General features: G+C 37.0%; 2 protein-coding genes across 2 annotated transcripts; both read left to right on the forward strand.

Moving 5' to 3' along the window:
• Positions 1–6,915: 6,915 nt before the first annotated feature.
• Positions 6,916–9,361, forward strand: LOC120215796 (LRR receptor-like serine/threonine-protein kinase RPK2). The gene is made up of 4 exons (XM_039213360.1): positions 6,916–7,209; positions 7,278–7,457; positions 7,549–8,047; positions 8,190–9,361. The coding sequence occupies exons 1-4, from the start codon at positions 6,916–6,918 to the stop codon at positions 9,359–9,361; spliced, it is 2,145 nt and encodes a 714-aa protein (XP_039069291.1).
• A 1,075-nt stretch (positions 9,362–10,436) lies between these two features.
• Positions 10,437–15,002, forward strand: LOC120216050 (asparagine synthetase domain-containing protein 1-like). Its single transcript, XM_039213567.1, is given in 14 exon segments — positions 10,437–10,860; positions 10,863–10,877; positions 11,027–11,220; positions 11,327–11,462; positions 11,604–11,861; positions 12,006–12,103; positions 12,323–12,419; positions 12,955–13,060; positions 13,163–13,256; positions 13,491–13,684; positions 13,778–13,877; positions 13,959–14,075; positions 14,257–14,313; positions 14,576–15,002. Coding segments are annotated over 14 exon segments (1,932 nt in total). The 5' UTR covers positions 10,437–10,508; the 3' UTR covers positions 14,690–15,002.
• Positions 15,003–15,150: the final 148 nt, after the last annotated feature.

Genomic DNA, 15,150 nt, shown 5'->3' on the forward strand with positions numbered 1-15,150 from the left:
AGCTCTTTAAAAAACTAAAAAATGCCAGCTAAAACTCAAACCCAAATAAATGTACTTTTGGGGTGACATCTGGGAAGCTGTTGGGATTTGTAGTGAGCCGAAAAGAATTAAAATGACCCAGATAAAGTAAAAGCTATTCAAGACTTGTCAGCCCCACGAACACAAAAAGAAGTCAGAGGATTTCTGGGAGATTGAATTATATAGCTCGATTTATTTCACAGCTGACGGAAAAGTGTGATCCCATATTCCGCCTTCTTCGCAAGAATAACTCAGGGGAATGGAGTGAGGATTGTCAAAGAGCTTTGAAGCAGTGAAAAGATATTTGTCGAGCACTCCAATTTTAGCGTCACCCATCTCAGGCAAACCTTTGATTCTGTATTTGTCGGTTTATGAAAATTCAATGGGGTGTGTGCTGGGGCAACGTGACCAAACTGAGCAGATCTTATTGTCCGAGTTTGACATCCAGTATGTAAACCAATGGCAATTAAGGAAGTGCTATAGCAAATTCAGTGCAAGTAGGGCGTCGGAAAAGAGTCGTTGAGCTTTGATTTCCCAATGAGGATTTAATGTCCATTTGTAGAAGAAGCAGTGGCATCACTAGTAAATATTGGAATTTGAACTTCGATGGTGTTTCAAATGCCTTGGGACATGGATCGGGGCGGTTTTGGTCTCACCAGAGGGAGAGCATTATCCTTTCACCAGCTTAATTTTGATGTAAAAACAATATGGCCGAGTATGAAGCTTGTGTTCTGGGTCTTAGAGCTGCTGTTGAACACAAAATAAAAATGCTCAAAGTGTATGGGGATTCAGCTTTGGTAATTTACCAACTCAGGGGAGAATGTGAGACAAAAGATCCTAAGCTTGTTTGTTGAAGAATTTGAAGAAGTAACTTTCAATTACCTCCCCAGAGAAGAGAATCAAATGGCGCCTTAGCCACACTGGCAGCGGCATTTAAGATGAGCGAGTATTCAAAATATGATGCCCATTGAAATGAAAGCTTATGAGTATCCAGCCCATTGTTTTAATATTGAAGAAGAAGAAGATGGAAACCCCTGGTATTATGATATCTTGCAATATATAAGGTATCAGAGTTATCCAGAACAAGCTACTGAGAATGATAAGAGAACCATTAGAAGAATGACATTAGAGTATGTCTTGATGGTGAGACTCTATACAAGAAAAGTCTGGATCAGGTCTTGTTAGATGTGTGGACGCGAAAGAAGCCAAATTGATCTTGAAGAAGTGCATGAGGGAATATGTGGTACCCATGCTAATGGGCATGCTATGTCTAGACAGATTATGAGATTTGGGCATTATTGGTCAACTATGGAAACAGACTGTATCAATTATGCCCGAAAATGTCACAAATGTCAGATTTATGGAGATAGAATACATACTCATCCTCATCCGTTGCACGTAATGAAGCTCCGTGGCCATTCTCAATGGGGCATGGATGTTATTGGACAAATTTCCCAAAGCTTCAAATGGTCATCGCTTCATTCTGGTAGCCATAGATTTCACCAAGTGGGTAGAAGCGGCTTCTTACGCAAATGTTACCCAGTCTACAATATGCAAATTCTTAAAGAAGGAGATCATTTGTAGATATGGTTTACCAGAGAGGATTATCTCCGATAATGCGTTGAATTTAAATAATAAGATGATGGACTCGGTCTGTAAACAGTTCAAAATAAAGCATAATAATTCCACCACTTATCGGCCGAAGATGAATGGGGCAGTAGAGCGCCAATAAAAAACATCAAAAGGCTCATAGAGAAGATGACTGAGACCTATAAAGATTGGCATGAGAAGTTGCCATTTGCTCTGTTTGCCTATCGAACTTCTTTACGAACGTCAACTGGAGCAACTCCATTTTCTCTGGTATATGGGATGAAAGTTGTCTTACCTATTGAGGTGGAAATTCCCTCACTTCGGATTTTGTCAGAAGTAAAGCTCGGTGAGGCAAAATGGGTACAGGCTAGATATGACCAATTGAATCTGATTGAAGAAAAGAGATTGAAAGCTATTTGTCATGGTCAGATGTACCAAAAACGTATGATACGGTCACATGGTAAGAAAGTTCGCCTTCGAGAATTCCATGAGGGAGATTTGGTGCTTAAAAGGATTTTGCCTATTCAGAAGGATTTCAGAGGAAAATGGATGCCCAATTGGGAATGACCTTATGTTGTCCAGAAGGCTTTTTCTGGGGGAGCTCTAGTCCTAACTAAAATGGACGGATCAGAATTACCATATCTAGTGAATTCCGACGCTGTTAAGAGATATTTCGCTTGAAGAAGAAATAAAAGAGAAAAAGAAAAAAGAAAAAATGAAAAAAATAATAATAATAAAAATGAGAAGAAGAAAAAGAAAAAGAAGAAAAGAAAAATGACAAAAAAATAAAAATGGTAAAAGAAGAAAGAAAAATGAAGAAAAATGAAAAGAGAAAATAAAAAATGAAAAAGAAGAAAAAAGAAAAAGAAAAAAAAGGAGGGTTCAATATGAAAATCCGCAAAGGGCGTCTTGAAACCAAAGGAGGTCTCAAGTTGAAAACCTGTAAAGGGCGACTTGAGTTTTAAATTCAGAATTCGTGCATGGTGGAGGTTCTGAATCAATTTTGGAAGTGGAAAGAGCTCCTGATATGGATAGTAAAAATGACAGTTGGTGATCAGGGATGAGACTAAAGATTAATGAGTCTCGATTGAAATAACCAAGAGAAATTGAATGCACATGAGATTCAATACTGGTTTAAGGCATCTAACGATAGAGATTTGGGAGTTTAGAAGCAGCTTCATACTCTTAAGCATCATAATTTTGAAGATCTTTTTGACATAAACTACACTCGAGACATTCTAACGGCATGCCAGTTCAAAAGCATTTGCATTATTGATATTTGAAGACGCCTACTCTTTTGTTCTTTTACTGTTTCCAGTTAAAAGTTTGCCATTTAGTTGCCTAAAATTCTCTGTATTTATGTAAATAAAGAGATGTATTTCCTTGTTCGTTTCCCTTTTGTAAGCATCTTATTTTGAAAAGTTAAAACATATAGCTTAACTTGAAGTACATGAGATCATTTTGTATTATTGTGCAAAGGTTTTGGAAAATGCAGGTATTGAAGTTGACAATGGTTTAAACATGTAGCTTGTGTGGTAGGGAAAGTTGGTCATGGGTACTGGCGGGTTTCAAGAAAGGAAAGAGTCAAGGTTGTTAAGCCGAGAGACGGAATTGAGATTGTTAACTGGGGTGAATGGTCAAATGTCTAGTACCCAAGATGAAACCGAGTTCTATCGAGATCAAAAGGAGATAGAGTTCCTTCGAAGAAGAAAACACATTGAATTGCATAATTGCATATATTTTAGGCATGATTAGGATCATAACATTCATAATTTTATGATGACTTAAGCAGTTACAGGTTTCCCAGAGATAGTTGAAGATATTGAAGCATCGAGATGAACATAACTGGTTTGGAGATTTTGAAAAGAATGATGTTTATACGAAAACTGAGCCAAAGCAGATTCACGTATTCAATGGTTTCCAGACAAGTTTTCGCGATGGAGATGGATTTTCAGAAATTTTATCAAATTCTAAATTTTTGAATATAATATTTTCAAACATACATTAATGATTGATAATGTTTGATTTTCAGTTGGACCTTTGAAACAGGTCAATCTTAAGCCTTCACGAAGAGTAGTGAAGCAAACCATCTGTAAGCCTTCACGGAAGATTAGTGAAGCAAACTCATTTTATGAAGATCAAGTCCTATACTCTCTGAAGGAATAGGGAGCGGACACATTTTATGAAGATCGAGTCTTATACTCTCTGAAGGAATAGGGAGCGACACGTTTGTTAAAGATTGAGTCCTATACTCTCTGAAAGAATAGGGAGCGGACCTGTTTATAGAAGATTTTCCGAGTTCTATACTCTCTGAAGAAATAGAGAGCGGACCCATTTTATGGAAGATTGTTCAAGTCTTATACTCTCTGAATGAATAGAGAGTAGACACGTTTATTGAAGATCGAGTCTTATACTCTCTGAAGGAATAGGGAGCGGACCCGTTTGTTGAAGATTATTTGAGTCTTATACTCTCTGAATGAATAGAGAGCATGCACATTTTATGAAGATTGTTTGAGTCTTATACTTCCTGAAGGAATAGGGAGCATGCTCGTCATTTGAAGATTTTTCAAGTTTCATTTATCCCGACGTAACAGTGAGTGGTTTAATTTTTTTGAAGTTCTCATGACCAGACAAATTCGATCATCTTTTGATCTTTGCCCTATTCTCGTTACACGACAATGAGCAAAGAGGGGCAGCTGTAGATGCTCAGTTTTGTCTGGGGCCAGATCGGAGCAGACCCAAAGCTGAGCAATTGAAGGCCCAACTCAAGTCCACGTGAATACTCCGTAGAAGACTAAAAGCAGTTATCGGGTCAGTTTTTTAATTAATTAGGAAACTGCATTAGTAAACTGTTTTGTAAGTGGGGGGTTTATTAACCATCATCATTGCTAAAAGAGAACAACACAATCAACACAAAGGGGACGACCAGATACAGAGAGGGAAACACCATCACGGTGGCACAGAGCAAAAAACGAAAGAGGAGCCAGAGACAAAAAAACCAATGAAAAACCAAAAGGAGGAGACTAGGAACAGAAAACTTTATTATCTTTTGCAATTTCACAGTGTAAAAAGGATACGAAAAGGAACAGTGGTGTAATTTCACAATTCAAAAATAAAGAAGGCAATAGAGGTACATGTTTTCGAGGAATTCTCTCTTAGTTCTTATTCCCAGTTCATTTTTTCATTTTTGTATGCGATTGTTATTTAAAACTACAATTAGAGAGGGATTGGGACTACTTAGACTGCTTGAACATAAATGGGGTCTTGTTGATTCCATTATTTTTTCATTTTTTTGTATGCGATTGTTATTTAAAACTACAATTAGAGAGGGATTGGGACTTACTTAGACTGCTTGAACATAAATGGGGTCTTGTTGATTCCATTTGTTCTTTGTGTGGTTCCATTGTCAAGGAAAAAAGGCAAGATTTAATTTAACAAAACTAAAATAAAAAGAAGAGCGAAAGTGAGGATTTACCTTGGCCTAGCGTCGGGGCTGCTGTCGGGGTTGAAGAGGGAAGCGTGAAGAAACTGTGTATGTTCTGTGTAAATTCATATTAGTCTTGGAGGTTTTACATGTAGATATAGGTCTTATTGAATTTGGAGGCTCGATTTTGGGTGTGGCCGAAAGAAAGGTTCGGGAGTAAACAGTGGAGTTGGAGTCACCGACCTCTTATTGGAGTTTAGTTATAAGGTCGATTCAAGGCATTTCTAGCAGTGTAGTGTTTGGGTTTTGGTTGAATTTTTGTTAGAAGTGTGAAAAAACTGAAGTTTTGGTCCGGTGGTGGTTTAGTTCTGTGCGTTTCGGGTGAGGATTTATGGTGGTTCGGGTAAGAATGGTACCCGGTCTCCTTTGTTGGTAAGTCGCATGAGTGGAGAGACTGGAAAGGTGAGCTGTGGAGTGTGGCGTGAGGTTAGGTAGGTCCTGTGTGTAATTAGGTTAGTTTTTTACTTAGTTTAGGTTTCATTTATTAATAATTTTGGGTTAATTAATTTTTAGCCACCTAAATCTTAGGATAATTTGCTCTCCTTGTACTTTAGCCTCATATTTACACTTTAGTCACTTTTAGGATTGCTTTCGAATTTAACCTTTTGTGTTTGTTTGATTTCGCTATTTTTCTAGTTTTAATTTTAGTTGTAATTTTGTCAGATTATTTATGTTAAAATCCCTTATATTTATGTGTGTTTTTATTTAAGTCCTTTTTTTAATTTTTAATTTGTATGTTTAATTTTACATACATTCAAATTTAGTCATTATTTTAAACATGTATATATATGCACTTTTTAAAATTTATAGTTTAACATGTTATGATTTTGTTTTTATATTTAGGTCACATATGTACATTGTATGTTAATATGCATGGTTTACAATCCTTAATTAAAAAATATGTATGTAATTTTTTTGTATGTCACGTTGTATGATATTTTTAATTTAGTTTAATTAATTTTGGCATGACATCCACTTTTTGCATAATTTGCATGATAGCTTCACTTGCATAACTCGACATATTCATAATTGGATTAGGGGTAATATATTTTTAATTTAAAATTGTTTTAAGTGGGTAGTCATAATTGATTTGAGGTCCGCTTTTAATGATTTTAAAATAAAAGTGTATCCCCGAAAGTGAAACAAAAAAAATTGATTCGTCACCTAAAATTTGGGAACGAGAGAAAAAGAAATGTTCGTTTATTTAAATATATCGAGAAAAGGTTGTTATATCTTTAAGATCTGGTCTCAATATTTGTAAATAATCGAAGATTCTTTATCTTTCTAAAACGACTAGGTAATTTTAATTTAATTATTTTGAGTGCTTTTGAATGTTTTAAATTTACATTTTTATTTTATGGGATCAAAAATCAAAAATAAATTCGAATTTGTAAAGTTCATTGCAAAGACGTTAATTAATCGACTAGGTACCGATTTAGGGCGTTGTGGGGTGCTAATACTTCCCTCACGTAATCGACTCCCGAACTCGGATTTTGGTAACGCATACCTCAATTTGTTGTTTTAATTAAAATTAATTTTTATTTAAAATGACAAAACATTTTTGGGTGCCCAATCACACCCTAATCAAAGATTGGTGGCGAATCTTCGAACCGTATTTTTCGATAGTAAAGAGAATTTCAAAATTTTCGAAACGAGAGGTCTTTTAAATCGCATAAGTTTTTAAAATAAAAAGAGACAATTAAGAATTAATGTAATTTTCAAAATCTCACATTTTTTCAACTTTTAGAAAAAATCGTTTTGACAGGGACGATTCATGGTAGCTTGGGGAATTGTCGACGGTTACAGACTCTTTGTTTTCAAACATGTTGGATGGTGTTATTCCTAATGAGCTTGGCCAATTGCATGAGCTCGAGATTCTCGATGTTTCTAGAAACAAACTTAGCGGTTTAATCCTCGCGGAGCTTGGAAATTGTGTTCGGTTGTCGGTTCTTGTCCTTTCTAATCTCTTTGATCATGTACTGAGTGAGCAGAGCTCAAGTGAAGAGCTTTCATTTAGATTGCCACTCGCTACAACTGATGAGCATAATCGTTTTCAAGGCTCAATTCCCATGACAATTACTACCCTTCCGAAGCTTAGAATGCTTTGGGTGCCGAGGGCAAATCTTGAGGGGAAGTTAGGAAGGAATTGGCACGGTTGTGAGAATTTTTCGTGAACTTAGCTCAGAACAACTTCAGTGGGGAAATATTTGGAGTGTTCAATGGATGCAAGAAACTGCAGCATCTAGATTTGAGCTCGAACAGGCTAACCGGGCAGCTTGATGTTAAACTTCCAGTTCCTTGTGTGTCACTCTTTGATATCAGTGGAAACCTCATGTCTGGATCAATCCCCGGATTTAATCACAGTGTATGCCCTGGCTTTTCCTCCTTGTTATGAACTTCTCCGAACCCGTGATATGTCATATGCATATTTATCCTTCTTTAAATATAAAACACAGCTTGCAATGCTTTTACCATTTTTCGGTTCGAAAGCTGTGTTAGTTCACAGTTTTGGCAGAAATAACTTCTCTGGTTCACTCCCAAGGCTACCAATTGCATCAACGAGAATGGAGGACCAGATTGATTATGCATGTCTTGCTGGAGGAAACAAGCTCACTGGATCAGTTCGAAGTTTGTTTGGGAACTGTAACAAGCTCCATGGGATGATTGCTAATGTCAGCATGAACCGATTGTCCGGTAATATTCCGTTAGGAATTGGTGCAATCTGTAAATCTCTTATATATTTGGATGCCTCTGAGAATCAAATTACCAGGATAATTCCCCAAAGCTTGAGGGACTTGAAGTCTCTTGTGTTCCTTGACCTAAGTGGAAACAAGCTTAGAGGTTTGATTCCCGAAGGACTTCATCAATTGAAGTATCTGAAACATCTCTCCTTGGCAAGCAACAACCTGACTGGCTCCCTTGAAGTGTTAGAACTTTCACCAAATTTGCTATCTGGTGAGATTATACAAGGTCTTGCTAAACCGAGAAACCTATTTTTACTCCAGCTAAGCAAAAACCAACTCCAGGGAAATCCCTTTTGGTTTCTCGAACATAAAGTCACCAGTGTCTGGGTCATTACCATTGAATGCTAATGCAGTGAATTATACCGGTGTCCATAAAAAGCCTTTCCTTCATTCACACCATGTATTCTCGCTATCTATTCGCCCTGGCAATATGACAACGAACACTGAAGGTTCAGAAAGTGGTGCAGCTTTTCCTTCTGGAAACACAACTGACAATCAAGGTCTGGATTCCATTGAGGTTGCATCCATAGCATCTGCCTCAGCCATTGTTTTAGTTCTAGTAGTTCTAGTTGGCCTCTTCTTTTATGCCAGGAAATGGGTCCCACCTTCCAGGATACAGGTTTCTGAATCAAGGGAAATAACCACATTCGTTGATATTGGGGTTCCATTGACATATGAAACAATTGTCCAGGCAACGGGGAACTTTAGTGCTGGCAAATGCATTGGGAACGGAGGTTTTGGTGCCACTTACAAGGCCGAAATAGCTCCGGAAACCCTAGTTCCAGTGAAGAGGCTTGCTGCCAGTAGGTTCCAAGGTGATCAGCAGTTCCATGCTGAGGTAAAGACCCTCAAAACTGTGAGGCACCCTAATCTTGTGACTCTAATAGGGTATCATGCCAGTGAAACAGAGATGTTTCTCATATACAATTATTTTTCAGGCGGTAATTTAGAAAATTTTATTAAGGAAAGGTCCGCAAGGGCCGTGGATTGGAAGATTATTCACAAGATTGCTCTGGATATAGCCCATGCACTCGCATATCTGCATGACCAATGCACTCTGAAGGTTCTGCACCGGGATGTCAAGCCAAGTAACATATTGTTGGATGATGATTGTAATGCTCATCTGTCTGATTTCGGATTATCAAGGCTTTTGGGTACCTCCGAAACCCATGCAACAACTGGTGTGGCTGGAACATTCGGTTATGTTGCACCAGAGTATGCTATGACCTGTCGTGTATCTGAGAAGGTCGATGTCTACAACTATGGGGTTGTGCTGCTTGAGTTGATATCAGATAAGAAAGCCTTGGATCCTTCATTTTCCGCTCATGAAAATGGCTTCAATATCGTCTCTTGGGCCTGCATGATGCTGCGACAGGGTCAAGCAAAGGATGTGTTCACTACAAGGCTGTGGGAAAATGGTCCACACGACCATCTCGTGGAACTGCTGCACGTGGCCATTACGTGCACGGTCGATATCCTCTCAACCAGGCCAACGATGAGGCAAGTTGTCCATCGTTTAAAATGAATTCAACCTCCTCCGGAAGGTTAAGATGGTTTACTTGTGCATGCTATGATCCCAAATGATCTGCTTAAGTGCACAAAACAATGAAAATCATATCAGACTTTTAGTTTTTACATTTGCACCTAAAATAAAGACCGTCTTCCCCTAACTGAGAACAACCCTAAATGATCTGCAGAAAAATAGCAGATATGAATTTGGGAGAAAAAAATGTTTTTGTAGACTTCTTTATGCATGTTTTCCAGTTCCCTTGCTTTTGTAATGCTGAACTAGGCAGGTATAGCAATTTAATATGTTCCTTGTTTGCAATCCTGAGCTTTCTATGAACCATGTTTAAAATTCTTATGAGATATTGGAACTTTCATGGATCCATAATTTATTTCCTTCTTTATGGTATTAATATCTTTTACACCTTTGGTAAAGATTTTGTATGATATTTTTTTGCCAAGTAAATCTCAAAGATTGTAATTTTATATCTTGGATTATGTATTCCATACAGTTTGATCAACATCACTACCACCTACATGTTTGAGTAAAATGTAACTTAATTGATGGTCCAATGATCGTGTAAGTAATTTACCCGTTCTTTAAATCATTCTCACTAAAAAATATTGGCAAAAGGTACTAGAGGTCCTTGTACTTTTAAAAATAAACAAATGTGGTTTTTGTATCATTTTTTTCCTTTCAATGTGATCCTCTTAACTTAGAAAATAAACTCAATGTGACCCTTTGACCAATATTTTTTCGCCGTTGGTTGTTACGGTGTTGACGTGGTAGTTCACGATACTGACACAACAGTTTAGGATGATAGATTAATGTGACGGATAACTGTCATGTTGACACTTTGTACCACTACGTCAGCACGGTGAACTACACGCAAGTATTGTAACGGTCAACGAAAAAAAAATATTGGTAAAAGTGTCATATTGAATTTATTTCTGAGTTGGAGAGTCACATTAAGAGAAAAATAATACGAGGGTCACATTAGTTTTTCCAAAAATAAAGGGATCTCGCATGTATTTTTACCAAAATATTTTTTAAAATAAGAATAAAAAAAATAAAAGTTTATTGAAATTTACTAGCATGGTCAAAACTCAAAACCCTCGAAACAACTGAGAAATCCGGGTGAACAGAGCGAGCCGCCGGCAACAAGATGTGTGGAATTGCTTTACTTGTCTCCGGCATTCGCTTCGACTTATCGGCTCTAAATATCGATTCCGTGTCTTCACCCTCTAAAACCCATCTGGTTTTTTCATTAGATGATCTTAAAGCAGCTTTACAAAGACGAGGCCCCGACTGTTTGGGCTCCAAGAAGCTTCTTCTTCTTCATTCAGACGCTTCAAATTCTTTAAACTCTTGGGTTTCTTCTGTTCATGAGGAATCTCACGTGCTTGAAAACGGGTCAAATATTTCTGGATGTTCTGCAGAACTTGTTTTTCTCGGTACTACCTTGCAGTTAAGGGGAGTATCTCCTGGTATTCAGCCATTGGTAGATTCTTTTGGGAATTTCTTGTTTATAATGGTAGAGTTCGTTCCTTTGTGTTGATTTGATTGTTGGGGTTTGTTTCTCTTTTTTTCTATCTTAATAGTTTGGTTTATGTTTCTTTGTTTTATAAGGTAGTGAATTATCCCACTGCTCAGTCTTCTTCTTTTTTTGTTGTATGGTTAAAGGTGAAATATTTGGGGGAATCGAGGTTGGGAGTGACGACAATGACACTGAAATTCTTATGCAATCTCTGCGAAACTGCTGTTCCTGCTGTTCTCAGGAACATAAGACAACATGTGATTTTACTGGGCAAGGGAAAGGTTCTGTTCCTGATGTTCTTTCAGTTATAAAAGGACCATGGGCTATCATTTACTGGCAGGTAACCCCCAGTGGTAAGTCACTGTGTGTCATTTTTAATTTGGTAGAGAAATGGCATTTTCTTCAGGCTATTTGTTACCGAGGCTTTGTTCATTTTTCATTGCCAGGAAAGCTCGAAAACCCTGTGGTTTGGTCGAGATGCATTTGGTAGGCGAAGCCTTCTTGTTCACTGGCCAACTATGGATGATCCTCGATTTCTGCTTTCGTCTGTGTCACCGACTTCTTCCAGCCTACAAGATTCAGGTATGTAATTGATTCACTGTTTATCCCATTGATCAAATCTAACTATGATACCACAAGGCTTAACTTTTGATCTATTGTAGACTATGCATTTATGAATATTGTTTCACTGCTTGTGTATCAAACAATGCCACCCTGTTGCAGATTTTGAAGTTGAAAATGGGACTAATGGCATCAATTTTTGGGAAGAACTTTCGTGTGGGATATATAGCATGTCAGTAGATGCTGCAAAATCAGATTGGAAATTTCTTGGTGATATCAAGAAACATGAGTGGACAAATGCTATGCTGAAAGAACTGATTGAATGGGAAAGAGTTTCAGTCAAACCTGAACCTGCACAGTTGAAGTTTTCCCTTTCTAGGACTCTAAGTGCTGAACTTGACATCAATTCAGCTTCTTCAGGTAGTTTGCAACTATTAGGCAGTATGGTTTTGTGGTCTTGTTCCTTTTTTTATTTTATATCCCAAATGAGTTTTCTTATTTGGTTTATTGATTTAAAATTCATGATGATTAGTTCTCATCAATCCTTTGTTTTTGATTGAATAGGGCCTATTCATGCTTCAGTTTCAGTGCTAGCGCAGAATGTGCTGACAGCTTTGAGGGAATCAATGATGCGGCGCATATCACTGCATAATATTTATCAGGTTTAATTGATTGAGCTGAATTACGTTTGCTAAAGATATGTTGGTTTAAGCTCTTCATTTCTTTATGGATAAAAGTTCAATTTAACGCTAAACGGCTGGTCTATTGCTCACATCAGGAGTGTAGTTTGATATGATAAATCTTGAATATTTTTCTTAATGGTTAGAACTTTAATTGATTTTCAAATTTGTTAAGTTATTTTGCTTAAATTGGACGTATAGGCCCAAAAAGAAACTGTTCCTGTGGCTGTTCTCTTTTCTGGTGGATTGGATTCCATGATTATTGCTGCATTATTGGATCAATGCCTAGATCCTAATTGTAAGTATTGCTATCAATCTTCTTTTATCTATGCATGTATTTATTTTCTGCAAATTAACTTGTTGGAAACTGTAAAATTTATTGGGAACTCTTCCATGTCCCTTGTTTCGAACCAGAACTCTAGCTGTCCATATATGATCTGTTATTCAATGGATAGAAAACTAGTATCATTTTGTGCTAATTTAATCATATTTCTTATATGAGTGAATTTTAATGATGCAAAACAACTTAGTGGTCTTTCATGTACAATGTACAATAGCGGTTGGTTTTGATGTGGACCTTTGAGTGTGACATTCAAGTTGGAGTTATTCACAATTCTGGTCTTAGCAACTCTTTTACCCCTTCACCTTTGTTAAACACAAGAGGATGGAAGGAGTTTAAAAGCAATATATTATGGGATGTAAACCACCTCTTTATTTTGGAGTTGAAATGTCAATTCTTTTTCTCTTAAAAAACATTATTTTCTTTAAGCTAAACTGAAGTATAAGTTGGACTTTTATCTGACGCTTTTGTGTATTCTGATATCTCTTGGCAGATGAGATTGATCTCCTTAATGTGAGCTTTGATGGTGAATCTGCTCCTGACAGAATCAGCGCAGAAGCAGGAGTTAAGGAGCTTAGAAGGGTTGCACCCTTAAGAAGGTTCAATGTTTAGTTTCCTTGAAAGTAAAAAATGACGTTTTATCTAAGCATCACAATTTTAATTTTGTTGCTTATTGAAATGCAAATCTGTTGGGAATACAGGTGGAGACTTGTTCATATCGATGCTGATTTATCAAAGTTGACTTGGGAAACAAAGCGTGTCTTATCACTCATTAATCCTGCAAATACGTACATGGTACTTCTTTTTATTCCATGATCCGGTTGACTTCTAGCTTCCACCGTTGTAGTTGACTATGTAGCATACTTCTTTGTTCAGTATTAAAAAAATGTCGTACTTTCAGTAAAAATGTAATACAATATGCTTTTAAACATTCTGAACCAGCTACTTAAGTACTTATATCATGTATATATATCACTTGGTACTAATTTACCTAACTGGTAAAACCCCATTTTGCATTTAAACTTTCAGGACCTGAATATAGGAATAGCCTTGTGGCTTGCTGCTCGTGGAGAAGGTTGGACGTGTGAAGAGCTTAATCACGGGATTGATGAAGATAAACATGTTAAGTACACATCGAGGGCCAGAATTTTGCTTGTTGGCTCTGGTGCAGATGAGCAATGTGCTGGATATGGTCGGCACAAAACGAAGTATAGGCATGAAAGGTCTGTTTCTGTTGTGGATGAAAAATATGTGTCTAATGTCTATAAACATGATGTCCTTATATTAAGAGAAATTACTTAATTCTCTGTCAATAGTTGGCTCGGGCTACATGAGGAAATGAAACTGGACATGCAGAGAATTTGGAAAAGAAATCTAGGAAGAGATGATAGATGTATAGCTGATAGCGGAAAGGAGGTACTGCTAATAGCTTCATTGTCTTAGTCTTCCAGCCGACTGTTGCATTCCATCTGAACTCTTTATCGTGTTCTTTGTTAGGCAAGATTTCCGTTCTTAGATGAAGACGTTATTAGGACACTTTTGGATATTCCTCTTTGGGAGGTTGCAGATCTTGATCAGCCAAGTGGAAAAGGTGATAAGAAGATTCTGAGAGAGGTTAGCATATTAACTTTTCAAATTTGGTTCACCGAAAGCATTTCTTTTGTAGAAGTCGTTTTTTTTTTACTTTTGTCGGTATTAGCGACCACATTCATGTTAAATTGTATTTGTACCTTGCAATTTTAGTTTTGGGGTTAAAACTGATCAAAACAATACTGTTTCTTTAATCTTGTTTTAGGTAGCACAAATGCTTGGTTTGCATAATGCTGCAATTCTTCCCAAGAGAGCAATTCAGGTCCGTGTTCTTTTTTTCTTACGATTTTCCTTTTCGGGTTGTTTTATGTTCTTCTGTATGATATTCAATTTTACGAGAACTCGGTATCGTTCTTCTTGTTAAAAGAGTAAAACTATTTACAGGGATCTGATAATTATATATAATTTGCACAAAAACTAGTTAAGAAACGAGTTCTATAATCCTTCTTTGACTAGTTGCTTGATATTCGAAATGATACGTTTCTTATAGCTTGATTTAAAGATCTTTCAATTTGGTTGGTTAGTTCGGATCAAGAATTGCAAGGGAGTCGAACCGAAAGAACTTTGGAAGTAATCGAGCAGCCAACCAGGCATCTGCAGGAAGTGTAGTGATTAACATACCATCTTACTTCAGTTGACGCTTGCGGGATTTGAAGGTTGTTTCAGCCAGTTTAAGTACAGGATTTCTTTCTCACTTCTCAGAGAGTATCTATGGTGATGATGGTGATAACTTTGATGAGGCAGCTGATTCCGATGCCATCGGAATCAATGCAGGATCCTTGTTATTCACATTCTTCTCAAAATTATGAAGCTGCCATTTATGCAGAATTTGAGTGTGCGTGTCGGATATGAGTATATTTAACTCGATCATCTCCGATTTCCGATTCGTATTTTGTGTCGGACGGGAACATTTTTAGAAAATTGAATGCTATGTTTATGTTTATGGTTCAATCTTTAGAGGAGCTAAATGTAATAATATTATGTTATGCTGTGCTTGATTCTAGGTTCAATGGCGTTTGAACAATCTCCTATTACATGTTCTTTTTCTCCCCTGTTATTGTTATAATAACAATAATAATAAATCAATACAATTATTCTT

This window comes from Hibiscus syriacus, unplaced genomic scaffold (assembly GCF_006381635.1).
Source record: "Hibiscus syriacus cultivar Baekdansim isolate YM2019G1 unplaced genomic scaffold, ASM638163v2 tig00110156_pilon, whole genome shotgun sequence".
In the NCBI taxonomy this organism is placed as follows: Eukaryota; Viridiplantae; Streptophyta; class Magnoliopsida; order Malvales; family Malvaceae; genus Hibiscus; species Hibiscus syriacus.